General features: G+C 37.3%; 2 protein-coding genes across 8 annotated transcripts in view; one reads left to right on the top strand and one right to left on the bottom strand.

The window, feature by feature from the left end:
* The window catches only part of KRIT1 (KRIT1 ankyrin repeat containing), a 42,279-nt gene extending 21,063 nt beyond the window's left edge, over window positions 1-21,216 (bottom strand). Inside the window, exons 1-8 of one of the 5 annotated variants that reach the window (XM_045497044.1) lie at window positions 20,695-21,216; window positions 16,304-16,407; window positions 15,210-15,369; window positions 10,697-10,789; window positions 9,466-9,595; window positions 7,478-7,721; window positions 7,168-7,283; window positions 6,794-6,937 (exon numbers count right to left, since the gene is read on the bottom strand). In XM_045497044.1, coding sequence (XP_045353000.1) covers window positions 6,794-6,937; window positions 7,168-7,283; window positions 7,478-7,721; window positions 9,466-9,595; window positions 10,697-10,789; window positions 15,210-15,369; window positions 16,304-16,405 — 989 coding nt within the window. In that variant the 5' untranslated portion in view covers window positions 16,406-16,407; window positions 20,695-21,216. Of the gene's footprint in view, window positions 1-6,793; window positions 6,938-7,167; window positions 7,284-7,477; window positions 7,722-9,465; window positions 9,596-10,696; window positions 10,790-15,209; window positions 15,370-16,303; window positions 16,410-18,007; window positions 18,105-20,694 lie in introns of those variants that run through there. The other 4 variants (XM_045497046.1, XM_045497045.1, XM_045497047.1 and 1 more) reach the window with 4 other exon arrangements.
* Window positions 21,217-21,602: 386 nt separating this feature from the next.
* Window positions 21,603-27,939, top strand: part of ANKIB1 (ankyrin repeat and IBR domain containing 1) — a 145,791-nt gene continuing 139,454 nt past the window's right edge. For 2 of the 3 annotated variants that reach the window (XM_045497041.1, XM_045497043.1), the window contains exon 1: window positions 21,603-21,749. The gene's annotated coding sequence lies outside the window, so the exon portion shown is untranslated. Of the gene's footprint in view, window positions 21,750-24,424; window positions 24,444-27,939 lie in introns of those variants that run through there. The other variant, XM_045497042.1, reaches the window with a different exon arrangement.

Below are 27,939 nucleotides of genomic sequence, written 5' to 3' on the forward strand. Positions count from 1 at the left end.
ATAATCTGAAACAAATAAAAAAATTTATTATTATCTTTAATATTTATTTATTTATTTTGAGAGAGAGAGAGAGAGAATGTGCATGTGAGCAGGAGAGGGGCAGAGACAGGAGAGAGAGAATCCCAAGCAGGCTCCACACTGTCAGCACAGAGCTCAACACAGGGCTTGATCTGATCAACTGCAAGATCATGACCTAGAGCTGAAAACAAGGGTTGGATGCTTAAACTACTGAGCCATCCAGATGCTCCCAAGATGTTTTAAAAAGTTAAATCTCAGACACTGTCTCAAAGAAATTTAAGATCTTTAGTAAGATACTGACATAAATGTTTTTCAGTGTCTAAGCATTTCTTATGAATTCTTCTGGTTCAATTCAACTGTTTCTGTCTCTGATCAACTAGGAGGGACTATAACCTCAAATACAAGATGAGAAAGAACTACCACGTGCAAGGTACAAAAATTATAAATTAAGGAAATAAAATTTTTAGTCAAAAATAGGTTCAGAATCAGAATGTAACTCATAAATAAACTTCATAATGCTTTTCACTTAGGTCTGATTGTGATTTGTAAAATAAGCCCAAAGATGTAATTTGATATGTAGCTGTTGTATTAGGCAATGTGGGAGACATAAAGATGGAGAAGATACATGGTCTCTGCTTGGATAAAGGCTTACAGTGTAATCACAGAGGTAAAACAAAAACATTGGATAAGTTACATTATGCTGTAAAACTTAAGAAACAGCTTAGAATAACAACAAAATAAGCATTGTTTATTTCTCAAGTCAAAATGATATATAGCTAACACTTTAAGAAAATGTCAGAAAAAGCAGGACTTCAGTCTAAGACTTCCTGAAATGTTTTGATAGAAGAATTAGAACTGGACTTTAAATAGGAAGGAACTGAAGAGATGCTGAAGAGAGGTAAAAATATTTTAGGTAGGGATAAAGAGTAAGTAAACAAAGACCCAGAGGAGTACAAAGCATGGTGGGTGTCTGGGTTGCTTAGTTGGTTAAGCACCCAGCTATTGATCTCAGCTCAGGTCTTGATCTCATGACCATGAGTTCAAGCCCTGCAATGGGCTCTGCACTGGGTGTGAAGCCTACTTTAAAAACAAAAACAAAAACAAAAACAAAAACAAAAACAAAAACAAAAGAGTACAAAGGCTTGTGTCAGACTCAGTTGAGTCCACAATTTGGTCAGAGCCAAAGACTTCTATAAGGCTACAATCTGAAGCAATATTGGAAAAGTATATTCATTGTTTGTAAATAAATGGGTGGGAGGGGGAAGGGAAAGGAAATTTGGTACATTTGAGGGAAAATTACACATCTTTAAAAGTGATTTGATTTGCCGTCCACTTTCCTTTCTTCTCCTTTCACATATCCTTCTTATACCCTAAACCTGCCACTTGTATGCTACTCTTTGTTATTCATTTCACTTTTTGCTTATGTTCTTTGCTATTCTTGAGATGTCCTTTCCCTCCTCCTCATTTTGTTTAGGTTAAATTCTGTTATTTCTTAGAAATAGTTTAAAATCTTCCCCTTCTATAATCTCACTACCTGCAGCATTTCATTTTTCATTCTTTTGTGGGACTTATTTTATGTACTTTCCCCCTTATTATTCTGGAACAATGGGTAGAAAACCTTTTTCCTTCTTAAATATATTTTTTGAGGAAATACAATATAACACACAAAGAGGTAGCCTAGAAATTCCTGGAGGGTAGGTACACTGGCTCTGCATTCTATAAACTGCCTTACGCACAAAAAATGAGTGACTGAACTGTTCAGTAGGCATTTGAAAATGCATGCTTAGTACTCAGGAGGAAGGCAAAGGCTTGGCATATCTATCTGAGAATAGGCAAATTCATCTAACTGAAAAGAATTACCATTAAGGCTGGGAGAATGGATGAAATCCTTCTGAGAGAGAATTTAGAGAAAAATTATCTTAGACCAATGAAATGCATCTTGAAAAACAATCTTTCAGGACAGGAAAAGACACATCTAAGACAGCAATTCAAGAAGTAATACAAATAATTAATATAAACATACATTCTGCATGATGCTTTAAAGTTTTCAAGGTACTTTCATATATAATTACTTAATACAATCTTCAAAACAACTTATGAGGCAGGCAGAAGTATTTTTATTGCTCAGTTAAGAAAAATGAAACTTGAACCAGGTAAGTAGCTTTCTGAAGGTCCCATGGTTACTAGCCAGTGTTAGAATCCAGTTTTCTGAATCTTAGTAAAGCAGTTCCCATACGATAACACACGCTTAGGTCACAGAATAGAAGCCAGTATTTCAAGAATACTAATAATGTAACAATAATAATTTGTATTTGTATTGACCTTCATTATAGTTCCATTATGCCCCTTCAACTCCAATTTGTTCTTAGAATGAAGGGGTGGTCAACAGTATTTAATGCTGGAGAGCAGGGAAAGAGATTAAAAACTCAGAAAAGTTTAAGAAGGTTCATGAAGAGTAAAAAAAGAGACAACAGTGAGTGTGATCCACTCACCTTTGAGATCTAGCTGTGAAAGGAAGGAAAGAAACGGGATAGTGGCCAGAAAAGGCAGCAGGGCCAAATTAACGTTCTTTTCAAGAGGGAGAGACCACACATGTTTGAAGGCAATAAAAAAGAAAATGCAGAAAAGGAGAGAGTGAATTTAATGGCAAACAAGGATTTTTACTTGCATACTGCATGACACAGAAGAGAAATGAGAACAAAAACTATACAGAAGGACATTTCTGATGGCTTCAATTTTCTTTGAAAATAGGGGGGTAAAACTACCTGATAAGAGGAGAGAAAGGAAGTAGTGGGAGTTTAAGTGCTTATGACTACAAAGGTTTAGAACAGCTCATAAGGGAGGACTAAATGGCTGACAGGATAAATGAGACCAAAAGGATAGACAGCTAAGCTACTGTGAAGATGGGGTAATTTGAAGGGAATAATATACTCCTAGTTCAAAAATACTCTCTAGCAATAACATGAAACCTAAAAATAGGATCAGAGAAAAAAGACATTGATTTGAGAAAGGTCATAGATTATGTGATGTCGGTGAAACATTTACTGAGTGGTTGATAAGTTACCCATATGGGAAGAAAGGCAACTTAAACAGTTTTGGAAAATAGTACAGAATAGTTTTCAGGTACATGGTCACCAATATGAGAATTTTATTTTATTTTTTTTAAATTTTTTTTTTTCAACGTTTTTATTTTATTTTTGGGACAGAGAGAGACAGAGCATGAACGGGGGAGGGGCAGAGAGAGAGGGAGACACAGAATCGGAAACAGGCTCCAGGCTCCGAGCCATCAGCCCAGAGCCCGACGCGGGGCTCGAACTCACGGACCGCAAGATCGTGACCTGGCTGAAGTCGGACGCTTAACCGACTGCGCCACCTAGGCGCCCCAACCAATATGAGAATTTTAAAAGCTTGGAGTAATCTTAGGGGTGGTCCTTAAAGAGTGATCTGGGAACCCCTGAGAATCCCTGAAATCTTTTCAAGGTATCCTCTAGGTCAAACTTACGTTAATAATAATACTAAAATGCTACTGATCCTTTAAACTTTCACTTTCTCTTAAGTGTACAGTGGGATTTTCAGGAAGCCATGTGACATATAATACTGCAACAAATGTAGAACAATTCTACTCTTCTCATTATTTTTTTTTAATTTTGAAAAATATGGCATATTTCATAAACATTTTTAAATGAATGAATAAATACTTAAAATATTTTTCAGGTTTAACTTCTAATATGATAAACAACACTAGATATAATTTACATAAACAAAAGCTCTTTGGGATTCTGTAACTTTTTTTAAAATAATTTTTAAAGAGTTTCTGTTTATTTATTTTGAAACAGAGACAGTGAGAGTGTGGAGGGGCAGAGAGAGGAAGAGAAAATCCCAACCAGGCTCTGCACTGCCAGCACAGAGCCCAAGTGGGGGTCGAACCCACAAACCACGAGATCATGACCTGAGCTAAAACCAATGAGCCAGCCAGGCATCCCGGGATCCTGTAACTTCTGAGAGTGAAAAGGGAGTCCTGCCACCAAAATGTTTGAGAACCATTAATCTAATAAAAACCCTCACTTTAAGATGAGAAAACAGACCAAGAGGGGTAAAACATCTTGTCTAAGCTTATAAAGTCAGGCCTCAAATCCAACTCTTAATGAGATAACCTAGTATTCCCCTCCTCGATCCTTATACTAATTAGGGAATAAAAGTACATTTCCAAGATAAAGTAATTTAAGTTCTTACTAAATGGTCAAATCTACCTTCATTCAAATTCACATTAATTAAATGATTCATCTGATGAAAGTATTGCAAGGTGGCCCATACTACTCCTGACATATTAAACGTGGTTATTATTTCTGACAGAAAATGTTATCTAAGGATAAAACTCTTTTCCTTGGTATACTGTAGTAGTAAGATTTTCCAATTAAAAATACTATGGGTCAGGGGCGCCTGACTGGCTCAGTTGGTTAAGACTCTTGATTTTGGCTCAGGTCATGATCCCAGAGTCATGGGATTGAGCCCCATGTCGGGCTCCACACTGAGCATGGAGCCTGCTTGAGATTCCCTCCCTCCCTCCCTCCCTCCCACCTTCCCTCCCTCCCTCTCTCTCTCTCTCTCTCTCTCTCTCTAAAAAAAATAAATAAACAAAATAAATAAACTACGGATTTATAAATTTCAGATTTAGAAATCAAAATCTTTAAATTTTTACAATATTTTAATAACAGCCAACATTTATTGAATACTTATTATGTGCAAGGTACCCTCAAAGCATTTATTTGCATTTTCTCCTTTAATCTTAAGAAATATATTAAGTTCATCTTGTAGATAAAGACACAGGTCCTTAGAGACATTAAGTAACTTCCCAAAGGTCATACTTTTAGGAAATAAGAATTATTACGACTAAAACCTAAGTACATTCCAAAGAACATTAAATACTATACCATACTTCTGTTTTTATGTAATAGGTACTTAAAAATATTACCATTCTTTTATTAGAAAATAACCCATGCCACAAAAAAGGACAATATTAACCAAATATAAATTTGGGATTTCTCAACTAAAATTCTCTGCCTCCATCCTTCCCAATTCCACAGTGTACTTTCTTGTGATTTGAAGTATATTCTCTACCTCTTTTCGTTTAGTTCCATATAAGGCACGTGATTTCTTTTTGTACTGCTGCTGCTACCAATATTTATTAGTAATCTGAAGAAACAAACAGAAGTTCAGTTAAAAAAATATTTAGGGTAGGGATGCCTGGGTGGCTCAGTCGGTTGAGCATCTGACTTCTGATTTCTACTCAGGTCATGATCCTAGGGTTTTGGGATTGAGCCCTACTTTGGGCTCCGTGCTGAGTGTGGAACCTGCTTAAGGTTTTCTGTCTCTCTCCCTTTGCCCCTCTCCCCAGCTCAAGCTCTCTAATAAAAAAATTAAAATAAATACGTGTGTGTGTGTGTATATATATATATATACATATATATATATACATATACGTATATATGTATACAAATATACGTATATGTATATATATATATATTTAAGGTAACTCCAAATATGAATAGAAAATTCCCTGTAATGAGAAAACAATTATGAACACACAGAATAAAGAAGCCTAGTTTTGAGGAAATAGAAAAAAAAATAAGAGCATATTTCTTGAATAAACTAGCATAGTTTTAGGGAAACAGCATATTTTTTAAGAGAGAAAAGATGTATATTAAAAGCAACTATATTTAGCTAGTGGATCACAAATTTTGGAATCAGTGAAATCAAAATAAGTTTGAGCAATGATCGAATTAATGCCTTTACATACAGATAAATAAACAGACGCGGAGAGGTGAAATATCTTGTTAAATGTGGCTCAGATAAGACGTAGTGGACATTTGGGGCGCCTGGGTGGTTCAGCTGGTTAAGTGTCTGACTCCTGATTTTGGCTCAGGTCATGATCTCACAGTTCATGAGTTCCAGCTCCACGTTGGGCTCTATACCAACAGCTCGGAGCCTACTTGGAATTCTCTCTCTCTCTCCCTCTACCCCTCTCAAAATAAAGAAATAAACCTTCAAAAAGAAAAAGTGGACATTTAACAGGCAGTGAATAATGTAGGCACTTCTTAAACTAGCCAAGGAAGTTCACTTTCAACAGTAACTCAAAAGCAGCTTACCTATAAGAAATAATGGTAAATCACTTCATTACATCCTTTTTAGAGGATAAACTATAGCTAACACTTAAATACTGTAATGAACACAAGTTCACAGTGAGTAGAAAGAGTTAATAACCCCAATCTTGTGAGTTAATTCTGCTTTAAAAAAAATAAAGAATGGAAGGCTTTGATTCTAATGAAGGCTTTGGGAGTTTCTTGATGCCACGGTTTTCCAAAGTACTAAATGGATACTTATCTAATATGATCAACATCAAAACATAAGTAGTTACCTCATGTAAGTTTTATAGCAAGAGAAGAGTAAAACAAACATTTATCTAATACAAAACAATAGAAATTACAAGGGTGAATAAAGGACCTACTGCTATATAATGACACTTGCTAGTGATTAGCTATACACAGGATGACCTGGTAATGCATAAGAACACCAATAATACTTTTCTCATGGGGCAGACCTTGTAATTCTGAACAGTGGTATGTATATATAGTAATCAGATATCTAAATAGAAAGCTCATAAGGCAAATGTGGTAGAGAAAAAGGAGCGGGAATGAGAATAGTTCTGAAAAGAAGCACTAACGTTTATAACTAAAGATTCATTCCTTCTAAGAAAAAAAAAAAGTAATCCATTTACCAGCATGCATAATGAATGGGCGCCCAGTGGTCACTATCTAATTGGTTGACTGAAAATCTTTCATTGAGAAGACGGTTTAGTAATTCTGAATCTCCTTCACAGGCACTTCGATGGAGAGGAAAGTCATCTACCCACTGTCGTTCCCTAATTATTAAAAACAAATAATTTTTTTTTTAAAAAGCACTTTTGAAATTCAAACTGTTTCAAAACAAACATGATATATATATGAAAGCTTTGGTCACTTAACAGCTGCAAACTAAATCATCTATGCAATGATTACATTGCATACTAATTGCATATATCATTTTAAACAATATTTTAACATTAGAATATAAGTTTTAAAAAAGCAATGTGGAGTAAAACCAAAACAGTACTTGTCCTCTGTTACACTGCTCATGCTTCTCTGCCATTTTTCTTGTTTGGGAATTTGGATTTTTGAGTAGTCTGGAGCTCCTAGACCAAAGTATGGATTTATTACCACTTTATCTACCTAAAACGGGAAAATAGAAAAAACAAAAACCCCTTAAGAACTTCAGATACTTGGCTTTAACAGACATAGATACAACTAACTGTATATGTCATCCTATGGTTACAATTAGTAACAGGTATATTTACCTTAGGAAAAAATTACATTTGACATAAAATGTCTTTTGAAATCAGAGCGAAAATTCATTCAACTCTTACCCGGTTTGTATATTGAAGATCTGATCCAAACAAAGGGTTGTAAATACAGGTATCTGCTTTCTCTAGGGCTAACATTTTACTCTTTATTTCTAGTGCACTGTAGCCCATATGTAATGAGTTTTCCATTTGACCTGATTCAGTAGCATATGCAGGGTTTATGACATTAGTTTTTATCCGCTCAAGAGGAGAAGGCCGGAATAAAGCTGGAATAAAGTGAGATTGTGCATGGCGTTCATCTAACCACCTGGCAAAATAAAAAAGAAGAGGTAGTAGAATTATTTGTTCAAAAGTGAAGATGAAGAAAGTAGACCATCCAACTCTGATGTGTGATACATTCTTTTTTTTTTTTTTTTTTTGAATTTATTTATTTTTGAGAGATAAAAACAGAGCATGAGCAGGGGAGGGACAGAGAGAAAGAGACACAGCATATGAAACAGGCTCCAGGCTCTAAACTGTCATCACAGAGCCCAACGTGGGGTTTGAACCCCACGAACTGTGAGATCTGTGAGAACTAGGAGATCATGACCTGAGCCAAAGTTCAGTAACTGACTGAACCACCCAGGTGCCCCTTTAAAAAAATTTTTTTTTGTATTTATTTTTGAGACAGAGAGAAAGCACAAGTTTGGGAGGGGCAGAGAGAGGAGACAGTATCTGAAACGGGCTCCACACTGACAGCAGAGAGCCCAATGTGGGGCTTGAAACCACAAACTGTGAGGTCGTGGCCTGAGTCGAACTCAGATGCTTAGCTGAGCCACCCAGGTGCCCCCTATTGTGAGATACATTCTAATATCACATTCAGATTTTTATATTTTTAACTAGTGTTAAGTACTTCATTTAGTATTAATAAAAGTTTTTGTTAATAGACACAGCAAACTATTTTTAAAGATGTTTATACCAGGGTACCTGGGTGATTCAGTTGGTTGAGCATCTGACTCTTGATTTCAGTTCAGGTCATGATCTCACAGTTCGTAGCTTCAGTCCCCGCATGGGGCTCTGAGCTGACAGCATGGAGCTCTGCGCTGATAGCATGGAGCCTACTTGGGATTCTCCCTCTCTCTCTGCCCTTCCCCCACTCGTGCTCTGTCTCTCTCAAAATAATTAAATTTTAAAAAATGCATATACCATTATAATAAAACGCCTTTCAAAAACCATGAAGTACTTTTAAGATCTGAACCATTGAGATGTAGGTGACATTTGCTCTGTTACAGAAAGACAAAGGCATGATAGGTTTAAACAACTTGTCTAACTTACTCTTGTCTACTCTCACTCAGAGTAACTCAGTACTAAATCTGTCAGAACAACTTGAGGAGCCATTTGGCCCAGCATTAGGGAAAACAGAAAGAGAACTTCAGTCAATTGCTTATTTAACTGTTTAAAAAAACAACTTTTTTTTAATGTTTATTTTTGAGAGAGACACAGAGCATGAGCAAGGGAGAGACAGAGAGAGGGAGACACGGAATCCAAAGCAGGCTCCAGGTTCCCAGCTGTCAGCACAGAGCCTGACACGGGGCTCGAACCCATGAACTGTGAAATTATGATTTGAGCTGAAGTCAGATACTTAACCAACTGAGCCACCCAGGCACTCCTAATTATTTTTAAAGACATAATTAGTTCTATTGAACTACTGCAGTGGAGGAAAGATGGAAATAAGAGATCTCATATAAAAGTAGGAGGGAAAACAAAGGCAGTGGTTAAGTCAACTTGAAAATTAAGACAAAAAAACAAACAAAAAAACCCCCCAAATCTAGTTTTATATCAAGGAATCTTAATCCTTCATCCAGGGCAGTCTTTGTCATTTTTGAAAAAAAATTAGCCATTGTAAGCAAACCAGGAAAATCCTGTCTTTGGAGCTTTTCATTTTTATATTTTACTTCAAAAACTTACCATTGTGTTACATACATATTATTTGCTTCTGTTCTAACAGAGCTAATTTCTACTATGAAGCTGTATTTGGCTTATTAAAAAATATTTTTAGTGGTATTTCTTACTTATCCAAGGCTATTAACATCCTTGCTGTAAGTGTAGCAAAGTGACTGCTGGATTCACTACAGACTCGCATAATATCTTGTAAGCAGTAAAAAATTGGGCATCCTGGAGTATATGTATATTTAGTATTATCTGAAAAAGAAAAATGAATAATGTCATCACATATAAGGTTTACAATAACATATTTTTCATTAAAAAAACAGTTAAGTGTAACATGAATTGTTTTAGATTTGGATTTAGAAGACCTTGATTAAACTGATGACCAGTTCTGTGACCTTATCCACTTGGAATTAGAAGACCTATATTCTTAGAGGATTGCAGAAGTTGTTTCCTTGTTTTCTTCCTTAACAATGTAGCAAAACTCTGATTAATAACATTTCCGACACCATTTAAAATACTGTACTTCTTAGTCTAAGTATGGCTGGGAAAAAATATATATAATTGGAATGCCAGAGCTGGCTAATAAAATATGTGTAAGTACTATGTTAGCAGCAGGCTGATGGCATATCCCCACTGGGTCATTAATTTATCGTCAGTATTATTACTGCCTTATAGGAGAGTAGTACTCTAAAGTTTCCAAAGTGATCTTCACACCTAATACCTTAATTAATTCTTCCAGCACAATGAACTTGGGTAGGAGCAGATACCCATCTTACAAACAGAGCTGAGGCTTAAAGAGGTGATTTGCCCAAGAGCACAAAATTAGTAGGCTACATGTTCTGCGCTGAAATTTAGTAATTTTTCAATTATTCCAGGATGTCAAGGGCTCAAATTTTTACATTTGATCTAGTCTTTAAATAATACCGATACTGTTTGTTGGGCAGAGTATTTAAGAACTGTTATTAACACCTTCTTATGCCAGATAGGTCCTGATGATAGTCTGTTAATTTTCCAAAATAATGAAATATCTATTTCTAGTCATATCCTTTGAAAAATCCCTTATAACCTGAAAACTTTTTATTTCAATTATGGCTTCCTTCCTCACTTCTGTATTCTATTTTTAAAACTAGAAACAAAAACATTACTGTTTAGTCCAGAAGGCTGAATATTACTTTGAAATCAAAACATCTTTTTTTAAGTAACAAATTCCCCCACCTTCTACTAATTTAAAAATACGTATTTTACAACAATATTAGAATAGTAACTATGAATATAAATTCCTAAATTCCTCAGGAGATTTTAACTTAGTGTCTAAAATATATAAAGGTCCATAAGATAAATCTTAGACTTTACCTTTGACAACTGATGGAACAATAAATAATGCCGCTTCTCTGCCAATTTTCTCTCCATCCAGAGGAAATTTCTTCATTAGGACCACTCGTTTTCCTAACCATTTGATTAAAAAAAAAAAAAAAAAAAAAAAAGGTCTTTTAAATTTTACAAATTACCTTGAGAATTAGAAAAAAATACTTTAATTCCAATGTAGTTAACATCTAGTGTTGTAGTAGTTTCAGGTATATAATATAGGAATTCAACAATACCATATATTACTTAATGCTCACCAGGATAAGTGCTCTTAATCCCCTTCACCTATTTCACCCATACCCCCTAGCTACCTCCCCTCTGGTACAACTAATTTGTTCTCTATATGTTAAGATTTGGTTTTTTTAGTTTATCCCATTTTTTATTTTTTGAGAACTAGAAAATTTTTTAAAAGGCAGCATTAAGAGGAGTTAAAATATAAAAACAGCCAATTTTATTACATGCCCTAATGAAAACTCTTAATCCTGATAATAATGCAAATTATTCTGTGCACAATCAACCAGTAGATTCATGGTCCTGGTCTGGACTAAAAGAGAAGCTTCCTATGTATAGCAAAGAAAACTGTCCTGCTAAAGATTGACAGAGCAGCTGAATAGCAAGGCACCCCGCAGTCAAGAGCCATATACAGTACTTCCTCATTCAGCTGAGATACAGATGGGAAGAATTTTTCTATGATCTCAGGTGGATAAGGAGGGTGGTATACATAAGTTGCAAAGTCTTAAAGTTAACACTCAACCTCCACCCTCAATGTCAGTGTTTATTAAAATCTGATTGGGCTACAAACTACTACTGTATTCTGAATTGTAACCTCCATTCTTAGTGTTTTTCCAGATTTGGCCACAAAGGGGCTATAAATAATAACCTACAAATCGTGCCCTCTAAAACCTCTCATCTGGACACCTTTGCCATGATTTTTGTCAACTCTTCCAATTTCCCCACTCCAAGATACAGAAACTTGTTCCTGACCCAAGTAGGAAGACTGACCGGATACCTTCTACGGACAGGTAGATAATCTAAGAGTTCAAGCAGCTTCATTTATTCACAAAATACTGGAGTCAATATATGTGATTATTATAGCCCCCAATTATTTTACAAATTGGACATGTGTACAAAATATGAGTGTTACATAGAGGATAACATCTAATAAATTTCAGAGGTAATTTCTTTTGTCTAGCTTGAGGTCCTGTCCCACTTTATCTTTCCTGTTTTGCTGCATCCCTAAACCCAGTTCTGATCCATTGTTTAATTGCGTACTTTGCAAATGATAGATGTAATGAGATCTGTTGTGGGGAAAAAATAAAAGCACTGACTACAAGTTGGGAAATGAAGGTTCTAGCCCTAACTCCTCCACTAATGGGAGTATGACCTTAACGAGTAATATCCTATGTCTGCATTTCCATTTTACAGATGTGAAGATGACCATATACCAACTCACAGGACCAATTTAAGAATTTCATCAGTCAGTTAGGCATCCAGCTTCAGCTCAGGTCATGATCTCTCCATTCCCGAATTTGAGCCCTGCATCGGGCTCTGTGCTGATAGCTCAGAGCCTGCAGCCTGTTTCAGATTGTGTCTCCCTCTCTGTCTCTGCCCCGACCTTGCTCATGCTCTGTCTCTTTCTCTCTCAAAAATAAATAAACATTAAAAAAAAATTTTTTTAAAGAATTTCATTAATAAGTAGGTGTGATAGTGCTTTTATAAACGATATATGGCACTGCACAAAAAATTAAGGTATAACCACTGCTATTATAAAGTCTTTGTGATTTACATGTGATGCTTGTATAAGGAATCCTCTTACTCTACAAAAAATATTTCATATATTTAGAAAACTCAATACAAAAAGTATAGTCAGGATGTGGTATAGCTTATTATAACTAATATAACTAGTTAGGTTAAAGTATGCCATTTTAATTTCTCTTATTAAAAGCTCCTAGAGGCTCCTGGGTGGTTCAGTTGGTTAAGCGTCCAACTTCAGCTCAGGTCATGATTTCACAGCTTGTGGGTTCAAACCCCACATCGGGCTCTGTGCTGACAGCTCAGAGCCTGGAATCCGGATTCTGTCTCCCTCTCTCTCTGCCCCTCCCCCGCTCATGCTCTGTTTCTCTCCATTTCTCTCTCTCTCAAAAAATAAACATTAAAAAAATTTTTTAGGGGCGCCTGGGTGGCGCAGTCGGTTAAGCGTCCGACTTCAGCCAGGTCACGATCTCGCGGTCCGTGAGTTCGAGCCCCGCGTCAGGCTCTGGGCTGATGGCTCAGAGCCTGGAGCCTGTTTCCGATTCTGTGTCTCCCTCTCTCTCTGCCCCTCCCCTGTTCATGCTCTGTCTCTCTCTGTCCCAAAAATAAATAAACGTTGAAAAAAAAAAATTTTTTTTACATCTCCTGGAAAATCTTCTAAAAACACTACCCATTTCTCTGGGCCAGAGGACATCTTTGTTAACAATGACACCACTCCATCCCCCTTCTGGGTGAATGGACTGAGTGGCAGAGTATGGCTAATTCACATAACAAATTATGACTCGTCTGTCTTAGCTCAAATATGTGATCTGGATATATGTCTCAGGAATTTGATCTCAGGATCAATCCTGATAACTACAACAATTTGGCAACAGAACAAGTCTAGATGAAAATTTATCAGAGAAGTTCAAGACTAAGGTAGAAAAGACTGGCAAATTTGTGGCATCCAAAAAGAGCCTTTTACGTGCCTTGATCACCAACAAGGATAGTCCTCTTTTTAGCTAAGATCAATTTCTAGATCATTTTATTAAAAAATCAATCTGATGATTAGGGAAAGGAGATCTCTTTAAGGGACTTAGAATATGTATCAGAGATCTATAAATTTATGCAGTAACTTATTATAACTGCAGTAACTTATTATATAACTAAAAGAGGCCTTAGAGCCTCTACCCTTCAGGCCCTCTTAGGGAGATTACCTATTAGAAAGGTAAAATATGGGAGCACCTGGGTGGCTCAGTTGGTTGAGCGTCTAACTTTGGCTCAGGTCACAATCTCATGGTTCACAAGTTCAAGCCCTCCATCGGGCTCTGTGGAGACAGCTCAAAGCCTAGAGCTTGCTTCAAATTCTGTGTCTCCCTCTCTGCACCTCTCCCACTCATGCTCTGTCTCTCTCTCAAAAATAAACATTAAAAAAAAGGTAAAATATGGTGAATGATACTCTAAAAATTATGAATCAGAGGCTTACAGTTCAACTGTCTCTAGCCAACAAATACCCAAAATAACTAATAACTGAAACCACAGGATTCAACCCTATCTCTGCAACATAAATAGTCTCTTTACTGAAAACAGATGAATTAGACAATTTCTAGACAGAGTAACAGAAAAAAAAAAAAAACACTGCATAAGCTTTAAAAAAAAAAAGTAGGCACAGAGAGGTATGCCTTACCTCATCAACAACTGTTTTCAACAGCTATTTGACTGAAATTGGCTTTAGCTTCTTAATAATAATGCCTGAATCTTGGACATAGTTTATAATTTTTGTAACTTTTTTTTTTTTTAAACATTTATTCATTTTTGAGAGACAGACAGAAACAGAACGTGAGTGAAGGAGAGGCAGAGAGAGACACACACACAGAATCTGAAGCAGGCTCCAGGTTCTAACCTGTCAGCACAGAGCCCAACACGGGGTTCCAATTCACTAACCACGAGATCATGACCTGTGCTGAAGTTGGACACTTAACCAAATGAGCCACCCAGATACCCCAATTGGTTAATTTTTAAACAGCTTCCTTATAAATAAAAATTGTAGTTCAAAGACACTTAAATTGTGAACTATATTTCTCATAAAAGTGATTTGAATTTTCTCTTAGTTTTCAAGACACCCCTTGGTTTCCTATCTCTACTGAACAAATCATTAACACTGCAACTTATTTAAATATTTTTCAACTTAAAAGAACATTACAGTCAAGTTATTTCTTGAAGTGCTTTGCTACACCTTAAAAAAAGTTTTGAGTCTTTTTCAAGCTTTTTTCTTTTTTTTTAATGGAAAGGAACATAAAAAGAAATTGATTTTTTTTTTTTTTTTAAAGATTTTATTTTTGGGCGCTTGGGTAGCTCAGTCAGTTAAGTGTCCAACTTCAGCTCAGGTCATGATCTCACAGTCCACGGGTTCAAGCCCCACATCAGGCTCTGTGCTGACAGCTCATAGCCTGGAGCCTGCTTCAAATTTGGTTGTCTACCTCTCTCTCTGCCCTTCCCCCGCTCCTACCCTGTCTCTCTGTCTCTTAAAAATAATAAACATTTTTTTAAAAGTAAAAAATTTATTTTTAAGTGATCTTTAAACCCAATGTGGCACTTGAACTTACAACCCTGAGATTAAGAGTCACACACTCTAAAACTGAGCTATCCAGGCTACCCAAAGAAATTGATCTTAATATATTTTTAAAAATATCTTTCTCCACAATCAGTTGAAGGAAACTGTATTTAAAAAAAAAAAAGAAAAAGAAAAAGAAAAGAAAAAGTTTCCTACCTCTGATACCCTGGTTTGCAGGAGAAATTGGTTTGGTAGTTTCTACTACATAATCCAATATGCCTTGTGTTACTTCACTGTTGCCTTGAAGTTTAGTTTCCAATAAAACTTTCTTTCTCTTTTTTTTCTGTCCTTCAATGGGAACTTCATGCAACAAAATCTTAGATGAGAAAAATATTAAAATTTAAAATAAAATTTACTTGTCCTAGATTATAATAAGCCAGCAGTGTTTCTTAACCCTAGCTTCATATTAGAATATCCTGGGAAGCTTTTAAAACAATAGCAATGCCTAGCTTCCTCCCAGACCTATTAAATCAGCATGTGTGGGGAGTGGGGCCCTGGTAGTGAAAGTTTTAAAGTTCCCCAGGTGATTCAACAGTACATTCGGGATTGAGAACTGGTAAGCCAGAGCATTACTGAAGCAGCAATCTCCTGAGAACCTCTGCGATATCCTTTAATAGGTTTCAGATAACTAACCTTAAGACAGCAATTTAAGCTAGAGAAATTAGCTGGAGTTAGAAGTATTTTATGATGCCTAGAATCTGTCGCATAGAAGAGATAATTCTGTTTTAGGTTTTGTTGTTGTTGGGTTTTTTTTGGCCTCAATCACATTTATTAGTATATGTAATACAATTCCGGACTACAGAGAAGTAACTTAATTGCCTAAAACTTTAAATAAAGTTAAAAAGATATTTTAAAATGAACTGTTAAAAAAGAGTTCTTTGGGGAAATAACCAAGAACAATATTTACATTGGAACTTGGAATAAGCTGACTTTTGCAATTTTTTTTTAATTTTTGAGAGTCATTTCATAAATTGTTATTTTAAAAATTAAATCTATACATTATAAAGAAAACACAAATGACTGCCTTTAATATCTAATAATTTACACCTATCAATTAAAAAATGGCCACAAGGCATGCAACAGATAAGCAGACGGTGAGGAGCAGAGATTTAGAAGCATCAGTTCTACTTTTCCAAGATCTAGGTTGTCAACCAAAATTCGCAGGATATGAGAAGACTATATATGTAAATGAAAATAACCAAAAATGACATTCAATGGTAGCAAATCAAATGTTAGTAAATTGTTCTCACTTCATAGGACTTAGCTCTGTATTCCCGAGAATTGAGACTGGCAGTATTCTTTGGACGAATAACAGCAACATATGCATCTTCTATGTTTTCTGGATTTCCCATTACTTTATAAAACAAACAAACAGAAATCCTCTGAAATACTAAAAAACACATAATCAACATAATCAGTTTGAAAAACAATTTCAAAAATAACATGTTTATTTTTCTATCTTAGAATATATATACCACCTAAAAGGCAAGCCAGAGATGACGATCTTACCACTGAACTATTCAAAATCTTAGCTTATAATTTTCAGATTTTCTCATGTTCCTTTTTTCCTTTTCTGTGAAAAAATTTAATGGAGATAATAATTTTGTATGTCTAGGGGCGCCTGGGTGGCGCAGTCGGTTAAGCGTCCGACTTCAGCCAGGTCACAATCTTGCAGTCCGTGAGTTCGAGCCCCACGTCAGGCTCTGGGCTGATGGCTCAGAGCCTGGAGCCTGTTTCCGATTCTGTGTCTCCCTCTCTCTCTGCCCCTCCCTCATGCGTACTCTATGTCTCTTTCTCTCTCTCCCTCAAAAATAAATACACATTTTTAAAAATCTAGGAAAATGCTTTTTTAATACTCATAATTTCTCTGGAATATATAGTACTACACAGTCCACTCACCTTTTAAAACATAAACAAATGTGATGTAATAGAAAAAAGGCACAACCATGAGGGTTACAGTATTTTGTTTTTACATCATTTAATGTTAACATATCCTCCAAAGATTCTAAAAATTGATTTCCAAGAAATATTCATACTTGAATATTTTAAATACACACATTTTCAGTGACATGAAAGAAGAAAACAAAGGCTTAATTAAGTTAGGAAAAGAACAAAAGTTGTTAACATATCAAGGCAAAACTGCTAAGGCAGAAACACATGCAGAGGGATTGGAAAAGAATAACTTGAGCTAAAAAATAATAGAGAAAGGTATAACTACAGTTAGTAATATGTTTAGACTGAGTTTTAGATAAAAGTTCAAGTGACTAAGTATAGGAAATAGGTGACATTTTGTTATGGCTCATTCTATTCTGAAAAATGCTTAGGTATAACTGATAATGTTCCAAGCGATAAGGTCTTACAAATATATAGAAGTGGTTCTCAACTAAGGGTGGTACCCTACCTGGGATCATTTGAAAGCATGTAGGGGCATTTCTGGTTTTCACTTTGGAAAAGGGGAGGTGTACAAATGCCATTTAGTCCCCATGGGGCAGGCTTGTTACATTTCTTTGCTATTCCAGAAAGTTCTGTTTAACAAAACATCAAAAATACTTTTTTTTTTTCCCCCAAAGGAATGATTTTCTTTTAGGTTTATTTATGGGAGAGTGAGACAGACAGAGAGAGAGAGAGAGAGAGAGAGAGAGAGAGAGAGGAGACAGAGGTTTATTTATGAGAGAGAGAGAGAGAGAGAACAAGGTGGAGAGGGGCAGAAAGAGAAAGGGGACAGAGGATCCAAAGCACAAAGTCTGCTTGGGATTCTGTCTCTCCCTCTCTCTGCCCCTCCCTGACTCTCTCTCTCAAAATAAATAAACTTAAAAAAAAAAAAACATTTGCTATATTGAGTACAGATGAACAAACTAGAGCCTTTTACACCGGAGAAGAAGAGAAGATTCAGTATGTGAATATGGGTATTGCAAATTTAGTAAGCAGAAGTCAAAGTTGACAAGATGACTTACCAGTTTACAAGGTACACGCTAGTAGAAATTACCAGCAGTGGAAACAAAAGCAAAAAAGAACTGCTGGGACCTCATCAACATAAAAAGCTTCTGCAGAGTGAAGGAAACAATCAGCAAAACTAAAAGGCAACCAACAGAATGGGAGAAGATATTTGCAAATGACATATCGGATAAAGGGTTAGTATCCAAAATCTATAAAGAACTTACCAAACTCAACACCCAAAAAACAAATAATCCAGTGAAGAAATGGGCAAAAGACATGAACTTTTCCAAAGACGACATCCAGATGGCCAAATGACACATGAAAAAATGCTCAACATCACTCATCATCAGGGAAATACAAATCAAAACCACAATGAGATACCACCTGACAACTGTCAGAATGGCTAACATTAACAATTCAGGCAACAACAGGTGTTGGTGAGGATGCGGAGAAAGAGGATCTCTTTTGCATTGCTGGTAAGAATGCAAACTGGTGCAGCCGCTCTGGAAAACAGTATGGAGGTTCCTCAAAAAATTAAAAATAGAACTACCCTACAAACCAGCAATAGTACTACTAGGTATTTACCCAAGGGATACAGGTATGCTGTTTCAAAGGGGCACATGCACCCCAATGTTTATAGCAACACTATCGACAATAGCCAAAGTATGGAAAGAACCCAAATGCCCATCAATGGATGAATGGATAAAAAAGATGTGGTATATAGATACAATGGGGTATTACTCAGTAATCAAAAAGAATGAAATCTTGCCATTTGCAACTATGTGGATGGAACTGGAGGGTATTATGCTAAGTGAAATTAGTCAGAGAAAGACAAAAATCATATGACTTCATTCATATGCAAACTTTAAGAGACAAAACAGATGAACATAAGGGAAGGAAGGCAAAAATAATATAAAAACAGGGAGGGAGACAAAACATAAGAGACTTCAAAATATGAACAAACAGAGGGTTACTGGAGGAGTTATGGGAGGGGGGATGGGCTAAATGCGTAAGGGGCATTAAGGAATCTACTCCTGAAATCATTGTTGCACTATATGTTAACTTGGATGTAAATTTAAAAAGAAAATTAAATTAAAATAAGTAAATAAATAAAATATTTCACTTATAAAAAAAAAAAAGGAAATTACCAGCAGTGATCAGAAAGTATATCTTCATCAGTAAAAACCAAAAATTGGGATGTTATGTTAGGTCTCTGTAAAATGTTCCTGAGACAGAAAATGATCCCCTTTCTTCATCCTTAAACAATGTTTCTCAATCTTTTGTTTAACTCCCGTCAACTTGAAATAACCAAACCAAGCCAAACCCACAAAATGTTTCTATTCACATAGTTGAAAATCACTGAGAAAGCATATTTTTTATCCCCACCAGCCAAAGTGATTTTATCAAGTTGTCCTTAGGTTTTGTTGCTTTCATTTTCTCAATATAACACTTAATATGTTTTAAAAATAATGTGAATAACACTTACAATGCTTACTATGTACTAGACATTATGTTAAATGCTTTACATACATTAATTCATTGTTCCCCCCTAAACCTGATGAAATAGGTATTATTACTGTTATCCCCATGTTACAGGAAAAAAGCTGAGTAGCTAAGTTATTTGACCCTTCCCTATTCTCTTGGAACAATTCACTATTTTATAGCATTATAACGTTAAAGAGAAGAGATGGCAACTAAATTACCAGTAAGAATTCCTCCACAGGGATTTATTGACCATAGAAATCTCATCCTTTTGCTAAAAAGAGAGGAATTATTAATAAAGTAGAACAGAAAATAGCCATTGGTGCTACTTCTAAGTAAGCTTGCTTTCTCCTTATCCCTTCCACCAATTCTAATCATCACTTATCAAGGTCAACAAGTGTCACTGATAATTTTCAAAGACTTTCTTTCTGTTAAGTGACATTCCGTTCTGTAACTTAAGATATTTAATAATCTTCAAATTGCTTTTGAAGGCAATTACACTAAATATGGCTAACACAGAAGGAACTAAGTAATACTGAAATTGGGAACCAAATGAAATCCTACAATGAACACCAATGTTACTTAAGGTTATTTGGGGGAGCATAATTTCATACATAGTGTACTAAATATGCTGTGTATCAGCTGTCACTATAGTTCTGCAACCCAATATTTAGGTGAACCAAGTAACAGTAAAGCATGGTGTGAGGGCTGGAGAAGATCATGGAATGAATCGTTTTTATACTTTTTTGAAAACATATTTGAATTTTTGTCATTTCCCCCAAATAAGATGAGGCCACCAAGGCAGTTAAGAGACTATAGACAAAGAGAAAGAAGCATTTGCAAACAAACTGTGAAGGCGCACAAGTTCTCTAAGCGAGTCAGAAGGGAATGAGAGTGAGATCCTGAGTTAGGCCAGCTAGATCAATGATTTCTTTCGAAGATAAATACACCATAAATAAAAAGCAGAGAAAGCCCAAAGCCTCAAAAGATAGAAGTGTTAAGAGGTTAGATGAGCTGGAATGACAAGTTGTGAATCGCCTTCCCCGAAATGACAAAAACAAAAACAACAAAAAAATCTCCAACATTCTGCCAGATTTTTCCTCCGCCACCACCCAACGTCCACTACCGGGAAAGGACGTGCACGTCTCTTTGCTCAAAGAGCTGCCACCCCAGAAGTGGCTCTGGCCTCTTTGTTACTACTTTTAAGAAATAAATTCCTTGCCTGGAGAAACTAGATGTGGAGGTAGTTCAGCCTCCCACCTCTGTTTTCCCTCGCGGGAATCTGGTTCTCGCTCCTCCTCGTCTCACCCGTGCGGGCGGCCGAGCACTTCCAGGACCGCTACATTCAACTCACTGGGTGGGACAGTCACCTGCGGGGCGGGGTGCTGTCACCGCTTTCTCATTCCTCCTTCCTTCTCTTTCCCAGCAGCCAGGCCTAACTTCCTGTGACAGGAAAACCCTCCGTAGCCACCAGAAGCCTCCTGGAGTGTTCGGCCGCTCTTCCAAAAATGCGCCTCAAGCGCTCGAGTCTCTGGACTCGGAGAAACTCTTGCCGCCTAGTTCTTTATTGGCCTTCCCTCTACTCGCACCTCAGCACCATATCACACTCTCCCGAAAGTAAGGGTTTCCAGGTCTTCAAAAGCCTTTGATTTCCATATCGCCGCTACCGGGGCGAGGAAATCACTTCCGGGTTTATGCGCCTTGCAGCGTCGCGGTTGGCGACGGAAAAGCTTCCGGGTCGACGGGTTAGCTGCTGCCGTTCCTGCTGCTTCCCGCTGGGGCTGCGGGCTGTCTGGTGCTGGTGGTGCAGGCGGCTCGAGGACGGGGGTGGCAGCGGCCGGCACGCCAGCGGCTGAGCCGGAGACGGGGGTGGGGAGGAGGGCGGCCCATGCTGCGTGCGCGCGTGCAAGGCTGGAGCATGAGCCGGACTTGACCGCGAGGCGGAGGCAAAAGCCACCGCCCCCTCTTCCCCTCTCTTGAGTGAGGCGGCGAGGCGGCCAGAGAGGGATGGGGGGCGCCCGCCCAGTCTGAGCCTCGTCGCGGGTGCCTCCGTCTCACGCAGCGTTCCTCGCGGGCCTCTAGTGCGCACCCTCGGCCCCAGCAGCCTCTGCCCGGCGCACCCCGGCCGGCGAGGAGGGGGCACCCGCCTGGGTGGGTGGGGCGGGAGGGTACCTGAGGTCACCTGCTCGGCGCGAGAGGCTGAGGCGGCCACGGCGTTGGCAGAACTGCAGAGCTTCGGGGTCCACCTGACCCTTATCCTCAGCCCGGGAAGTAACCGTAAGTCTCAGCTTCACCATACGAATGTGTTTGAGATTATCTCAACCCTTTTTGGGCTCTGAGTTCGGCGCTGCCTAGTCCACGCCCTCCCGGGTCTCTTACAAATGTGTCTCCTTCCTCTTGTGGAGGATTGTACCTCTGCCTGTCCCCATCCTTGAATAGGCAACAGCCTCTGTTGGTCCCATGGGGCTTTTCTCACAGTGAATTTGCAAGTCTCCGTGGCACGTCCCATCCTCGTCCAGATGCAGTTCCTTGTCCCTCTGTCCTCAAAGATCTGTGTTCTCCCCCTTTTTCTATCTGTATCCCAGACCTGGCAGCCTTCCCCGCCCATCCTTTAAGACGTGGAAAGCCACGGGTTGGGCAAATCTCGTGAGCTAGAGGGTCTTGAGTGGATGGGTGAAAGTGCTCTGTAGGGTTGTGATGGGTGGGGATAGGTGCAGATAGCTCTATTGGACCTTTATTTTTGCAGCGTCTGCCACCAAAACAAAAGGATGGGTCTCTCCTGGACCTTCATTCCTCACCGTAACTGTGTATAGGCTCTTTTCTGTGCATTACTGTTTGAGTCGCAGGAGATTGGAACTACAGCTGTAATTAAGCATCTCCTAAGCATCTCCTAAGGAGGTTTTAAGAATTAGTCTCAAAAACTCTATTCACACGGAATTTGCATATTAAACAATCTTGTATTGGAATGAAGACCCTTTCCAGAAGAGCTTTGCTAGTAGATCTAAGAAATGAACGTAAAAACAAAAGTCTGGTGTTTCAAATATGTTTTTTCATGTCTTTAAGTAATTTTTAGTGTTTTGGATTTACACTTAGTTCTTAATTTATGAAGTATGTGTTTGTGTTTGTTGAAATAAATTTTGTATTGGAAAGTTTTGCATGGTCAGTGATTAAAAAAAGTGATTTTTAAAGATCATGTCAGATTGTATTGGTAAGATATTATTTTAAGTCCTTAATTCCAGAGAGACCCATTTTTACTGATTTGGATCAGCCACCTACAGATATTACACATTTTGGCCCCTATGACCTTACTGCTTCTTAGTGTAAAAAATAAATGAAATGTTTATTTCCAGATTTCCGGCTAAGCATTTTTTCTCTTCAAAATTTAGTTTGCTTTCTAAACTGCCACTGCAGAACTCTCCAGAAATTAGATTAAAAAATAATTGTAATATTGTCAGTGGCCTTCATGCTTTTGACACTTTACAGAGCACTGCAGGAAGCAAATAATAATTTAAGAATAATTTTTCTCTGCATATTGCAGGTTCCTTGTTACTATTCTGTAAACTGTTCTGTAATGTAAACCGGTAGCTTTGTCATTTTTTTTTCCTGAAGACATAGTCATTTTGTTAGGAAAGGTAGATGTGTTTAATGATGATTTTTATTGTTGTTTTCAAAACCTTCTTCCAGCGATTGATTTTGGATTATTATTTGATTTGTAACTTCACATTGTTCACAGATTTTAGTTTGAAGTAGGCTCAGGAGATGTAGCTCCAGCTGTCTGTCTAGAAGTGTACTTTACTGGCTTGTTTCAGAATCAAGCACTGAGTGTATTATTAAAGACGTGATTTGCTTTGCATAAAATTGATCAGTTTCCAAATAAAAGTGAGGTGATGGGCCATAACTTAGAAAAGCCTTTTTAAAAAAAAAAAAAAAAAGTCTATTGATCCCTATTATCTTTGGAAATAGAGTGGGGAAGATAGGACTGTATTTTCGTATTATACTTTTCTCCTTGCCAGCTGCACTGAGAATTTAGAGTTTTCAGTATGAAAATGTTGCAAAACCATGCAGATTGTGCCATAAGGATGAGCTCTAACAGGTGGCTGCTGAGACAAGGGAGAAAAGTTCGTTAGCTACTCTTTTGTATTCCGGTAGCACTGCTCACTTTTGAGAGTTGATTTTCAAGATGAACTTGTGAAAGTGAAATATGTATATTTACATTGTACTTGTAAGTAAAAGTTCCGAGGTAATTTTTCTGTGTAAATAGAGGGAAAAACTTGAATTGAGCTTATCTGATTCTCCTTGAATGGAATTTAGAAAATATTCCTCAGTGCCTTGGGTGCTTTTTCACTCTTTGAGGATGGATACAACAGTTATTTAGATGAAATTTAAAAATACTTTTCTTTTTTTATTTTTATTAAAAAAATTTTTTTAATGTTTACTATTTTTGTGAGGGAGACAGAGACAGAGACAGAGAGCAAGCAGGGAAGGGGCAGAGAGAGAGGGAGACACAGAATTGGAAGCAGGCTCCAGGCTCTGAGCTCGCGGCATAGAGCCCAATGTGGGGCTCGAACTCACAGACGGTGAGTTCATGACCTGAGCTGTAGTCGGCTGCCCAACCGACTGAGCAAACTAGGCGCCCCTAAAAATACTTTTCTATAATATTAGACTTCATTTGTGACACATTTGCCAAAACAGACTTGAGAGTGACTCTGTTATTATTTAAAAGGCCAGTCAGAGGAGTTTCTATGCATGGTTCTAAAAATGTTTCTGTATTTTCTTTACTTTCTCAAAGTGACTTGCTTAGGGAATAGTAATTCTTGGACTGTAAGCTTATTTTTCAGACAATCTCAGGCTACCTCTTTTTTTTCTTTTACAGATAACTTCCTTTCATATTCACTTCATGTCAGTAAACCTTTATTGAATGCCTACTATGTGTGCCAGGCACTATGTTAGATTCTGGGACTACAAGTTTAAGTAAGAATTCCTTTCCTTATCGAATTTGTCAGTCTAGATTCTATCCATCTGCCTTTATAGACATCTCTAATAGGTTTTGAAGTCACTTCACCATATTTCAGGGTTGTTTCACATCATTTCTACGAGAATAAACACATTTAATGCCATTTACTGAGTGCTTGACTCACACTAGCCACCATGCTAAATGCTTTATATACATAATTTCATTCAATTCATATAATAGTCATAAGAAGTGTTTTATCTCCATTTAAAAACCATACAGATTCTGATTTATAGTAATACTGAATGTTGTTTTACTTGTAATATGCTAGATTCCTCCATCAGGAAAATAAGTTGTAATATAGATATAGCAATTTTTAATTCTCTAATGCTTTGAATAGAAAAATTCTCATTTCATAAGGTATTAATATCTTTTATTTTCTAAAGCAGATGAGTTATGTACTATCAATATAATTTTCAGTAGTTATTGAAACCTTCGAAAAGATAATTTGGAAGTTCATTATGGTTAATCGTATTATAGATCTTCAGGTACATAACTTCTTTTTTCTTCTAGTTTAGCAATGGGATCAACAGCTTATAAAATGTACCAAAAAAATTCTCCAGGAAAGATAGGATGTTGAGCTATATGAAATCTATTCAGCTTTTTAAGTTTTGAGTTTAACTTTGACAACTGTCTGATATCTTGAAGGTTTGAATACATTTCAGTGAAAATGTATTCCTTCAGGTTTAAAAATCTTTAAATATATATGGTTTATCCTAATGATTTAATATAGTTCTATCTAATCATTTTCCAAAGTCTCACTTTTTTTTTAATGTTTATTTATTTATTTTGAGAAATGAGAAATGGGCCAGAGAGAGAGGGAGAAAGAGAATACCAAGCAAGTTCTGCATGGTCAGTGCAGAGCCCAACACGGGACACGGGGCTCAGTCTCTTGAATTGTGAGACCGTGTGACCTGAGCTGAAATCAAGAATCTGATGCTTAACCTACTGAGCCACCAAGACTCTCCTAACATTAAAAAAAAAAAAGGGTTTTTTTTAAATGTTTTTATTTTTGTGAGAGAAAGAAGAGCGTGCACGCAAGCAGGGAGGGGCAGAGAGAGAGAGAGAGAGATGTAGAGGATCTGAAGCAGCTTCTGTGCTGGCAGCACAGAGCCTGATGCAGGGCTCAAACTCATCAACCATGAGATCATGACCTGAGCTGAAGTCAGATGCTTAATCAGCTGAGCCACCCACACGTCCCACCCTCACATTTTTTTTTTTTAAAGATGATCTTCCACTGTCCATTGTTTTCTCCAAAAACCTCACTTCTATTCTAAACATTTTATTCTGTTTTTGTTTGTATGTTTGGTTTGGTTTGTTTTTACCATAAACTCCCAACAGTTTGCCATTCTTTAAGTTAAGGTCTTTGCTACTGGTTACACATTCTTCTGTTTTTAGGACTATAAAGCAGATAACCCTCCTTCAAGTTCCTAAGAAAGATAATCCTTGCTGTTTTCCTGTTCTCAGACGTATTTTCACTTGACATAGACAGTTTTTCCCTTTCTGTGTAGCAGAATTCTTGTTACTCAGGTCACTGTTTTCTGATTAGAACAATGTTGAGAATTCCTGTTCCAGTATATAATAGTGACTAAATTATAAATGCATTAGGTGTTAGGACCATAAAGATGAGTAAGTCAAGATTCCTTTCCTCATTGAACTGTAAAATGCCTGTTGAAAATCCACGAAGAGAGGAAACTTCATTTAAAAACTCAATGATGCTCTTTTCCAAATAAGCCTAAAAACATTGTCCTCCTTCTTAACCTATCCCCTCAGAGTATTATAAAGGAAAGTATGTAAATAAACATATTAGGCCAGGGTTTTTATTCTGTTTTCTGGCCTCTGGCAGAAAAAAGTGATTTACAGAAAAGGTAGCTTTCTCTGACTTGCAGAAAGATGCCAGAAGATAGCAAAGAACTCCTATATTCCCTTCCCTCAGATTTCACCATTGTTAATATTTTACTGCATTTCTTTTATTGCCGGCCCTCTGTTTCCATACATAATGCTACATATGTGTGTATATATGTGTGTAAAAATATATATCTATATATTTATCCTGTATTAGCCTTTTTCTAAACATTTTGGAGCAAGCAGCAGATATGGTGTCCCAGCACCTGTAAACACTATAGTGTCTGTTTTTCAAAAACAAGTTACTCTGTTATATAACCAACATATAACCCTCTAAATCAGAAAATAAGCATTGGTACAACACTACCATCTAGTGCAAAGAACCGATTTATATTTCATTGACAATCCGAGCAATATCTCATTATTTTCTGGTCCAGGATTCTGTTCAGGAATACATTTTACATTTAGTTGTCATGTTTCTTCAGACTTCTTCAGCCTCATTTTTCCCTGTCTTTCCTGTCCTTGACAGTTTTAGGAAGCACAGGCCCTACATTCTGTATGACCCTCAGCCTAGGTTCGTGTAATATTTCCTCATGACTCCAATCAGTTCATGCATTCCTGGCCAGGAGTACCACAGAAATAGGTCTGTCCCCTTCTTAGTGCATTGCATCCAGAGGCATATGATGTCAAACCTTGCCACTGTTGGTGATTAAAACCTTGATCATACTGAAATCCTTTTGCATTTGATCAGTATTTGTGGAGAGGTATTCCAAAATTATGCAAGCATCTTGTTTCTCATCAGACATCTGTACTACTAGCCTTAATGTGGGTATCAGTGAAGGCTCTCACCTTAACTAACCACTTACATGATGATTGCCAAATGATATTCCTCTATTTCTATTATTCCTTCTACTTGTATTAGTTGGTATTTTTTTGTAAGGTGGAATGTTCCTTTCTCCCCCATTTGTGTATTAAATCAATAGGGACTCATGGATTTCAATTTTATTTAATTTGTTGTGATTTGTTACTATTATTACTTACTTTGCTGTTTAAATTGTTCCTGACTTAACTCATGGGAGCCCCTTCAAGCTGGCTTATTTGCCTATTTATCATTCTCCCATCTCATTCATTCTGCATTTCTGGCAGAACATGCTGTTCCTTGTTCATTCTGTACTTTGCCTGGTCTAGCCCTGGAATCAGCCATCTCTCCAAGGAGCCCTGTTTGGTCTTTGTCATTGTTGTTTGTTTTTGTAAAAGACGGTATTTAAAAACAAAGATTTAGGGGCTTAGGGGCACGTGGGTGGCTCAGTCGGTTAAGCGTCCGACTTCAGCTCAGGTCATGATCTCACAGGCCGTGAGTTCGAGCCCTGTTTCAGGCTCTGTGCTGACAGCTCAGAGCCTGGAGCCTGCTTCGAATTCTGTGTCTCCCTCTCTCTCCGCCCCTCCCCTGCTCATACTCTGTCTCTCTCTGTCTCAAAAATAAATAAAAACATTAAAGAAAATTTAAAAAAAAAGATTTAGGGGCTTAGTGTGCTCTTGCTTTCTGGGGTGTCATTACTTATAGGGACTAGGAAATGTGTGACTACGCAAGTATGGTTTGCATACATGCAC

This window comes from Leopardus geoffroyi, chromosome A2 (genome assembly GCF_018350155.1).
Source record: "Leopardus geoffroyi isolate Oge1 chromosome A2, O.geoffroyi_Oge1_pat1.0, whole genome shotgun sequence".
NCBI lineage: Eukaryota > Metazoa > Chordata > Mammalia > Carnivora > Felidae > Leopardus > Leopardus geoffroyi.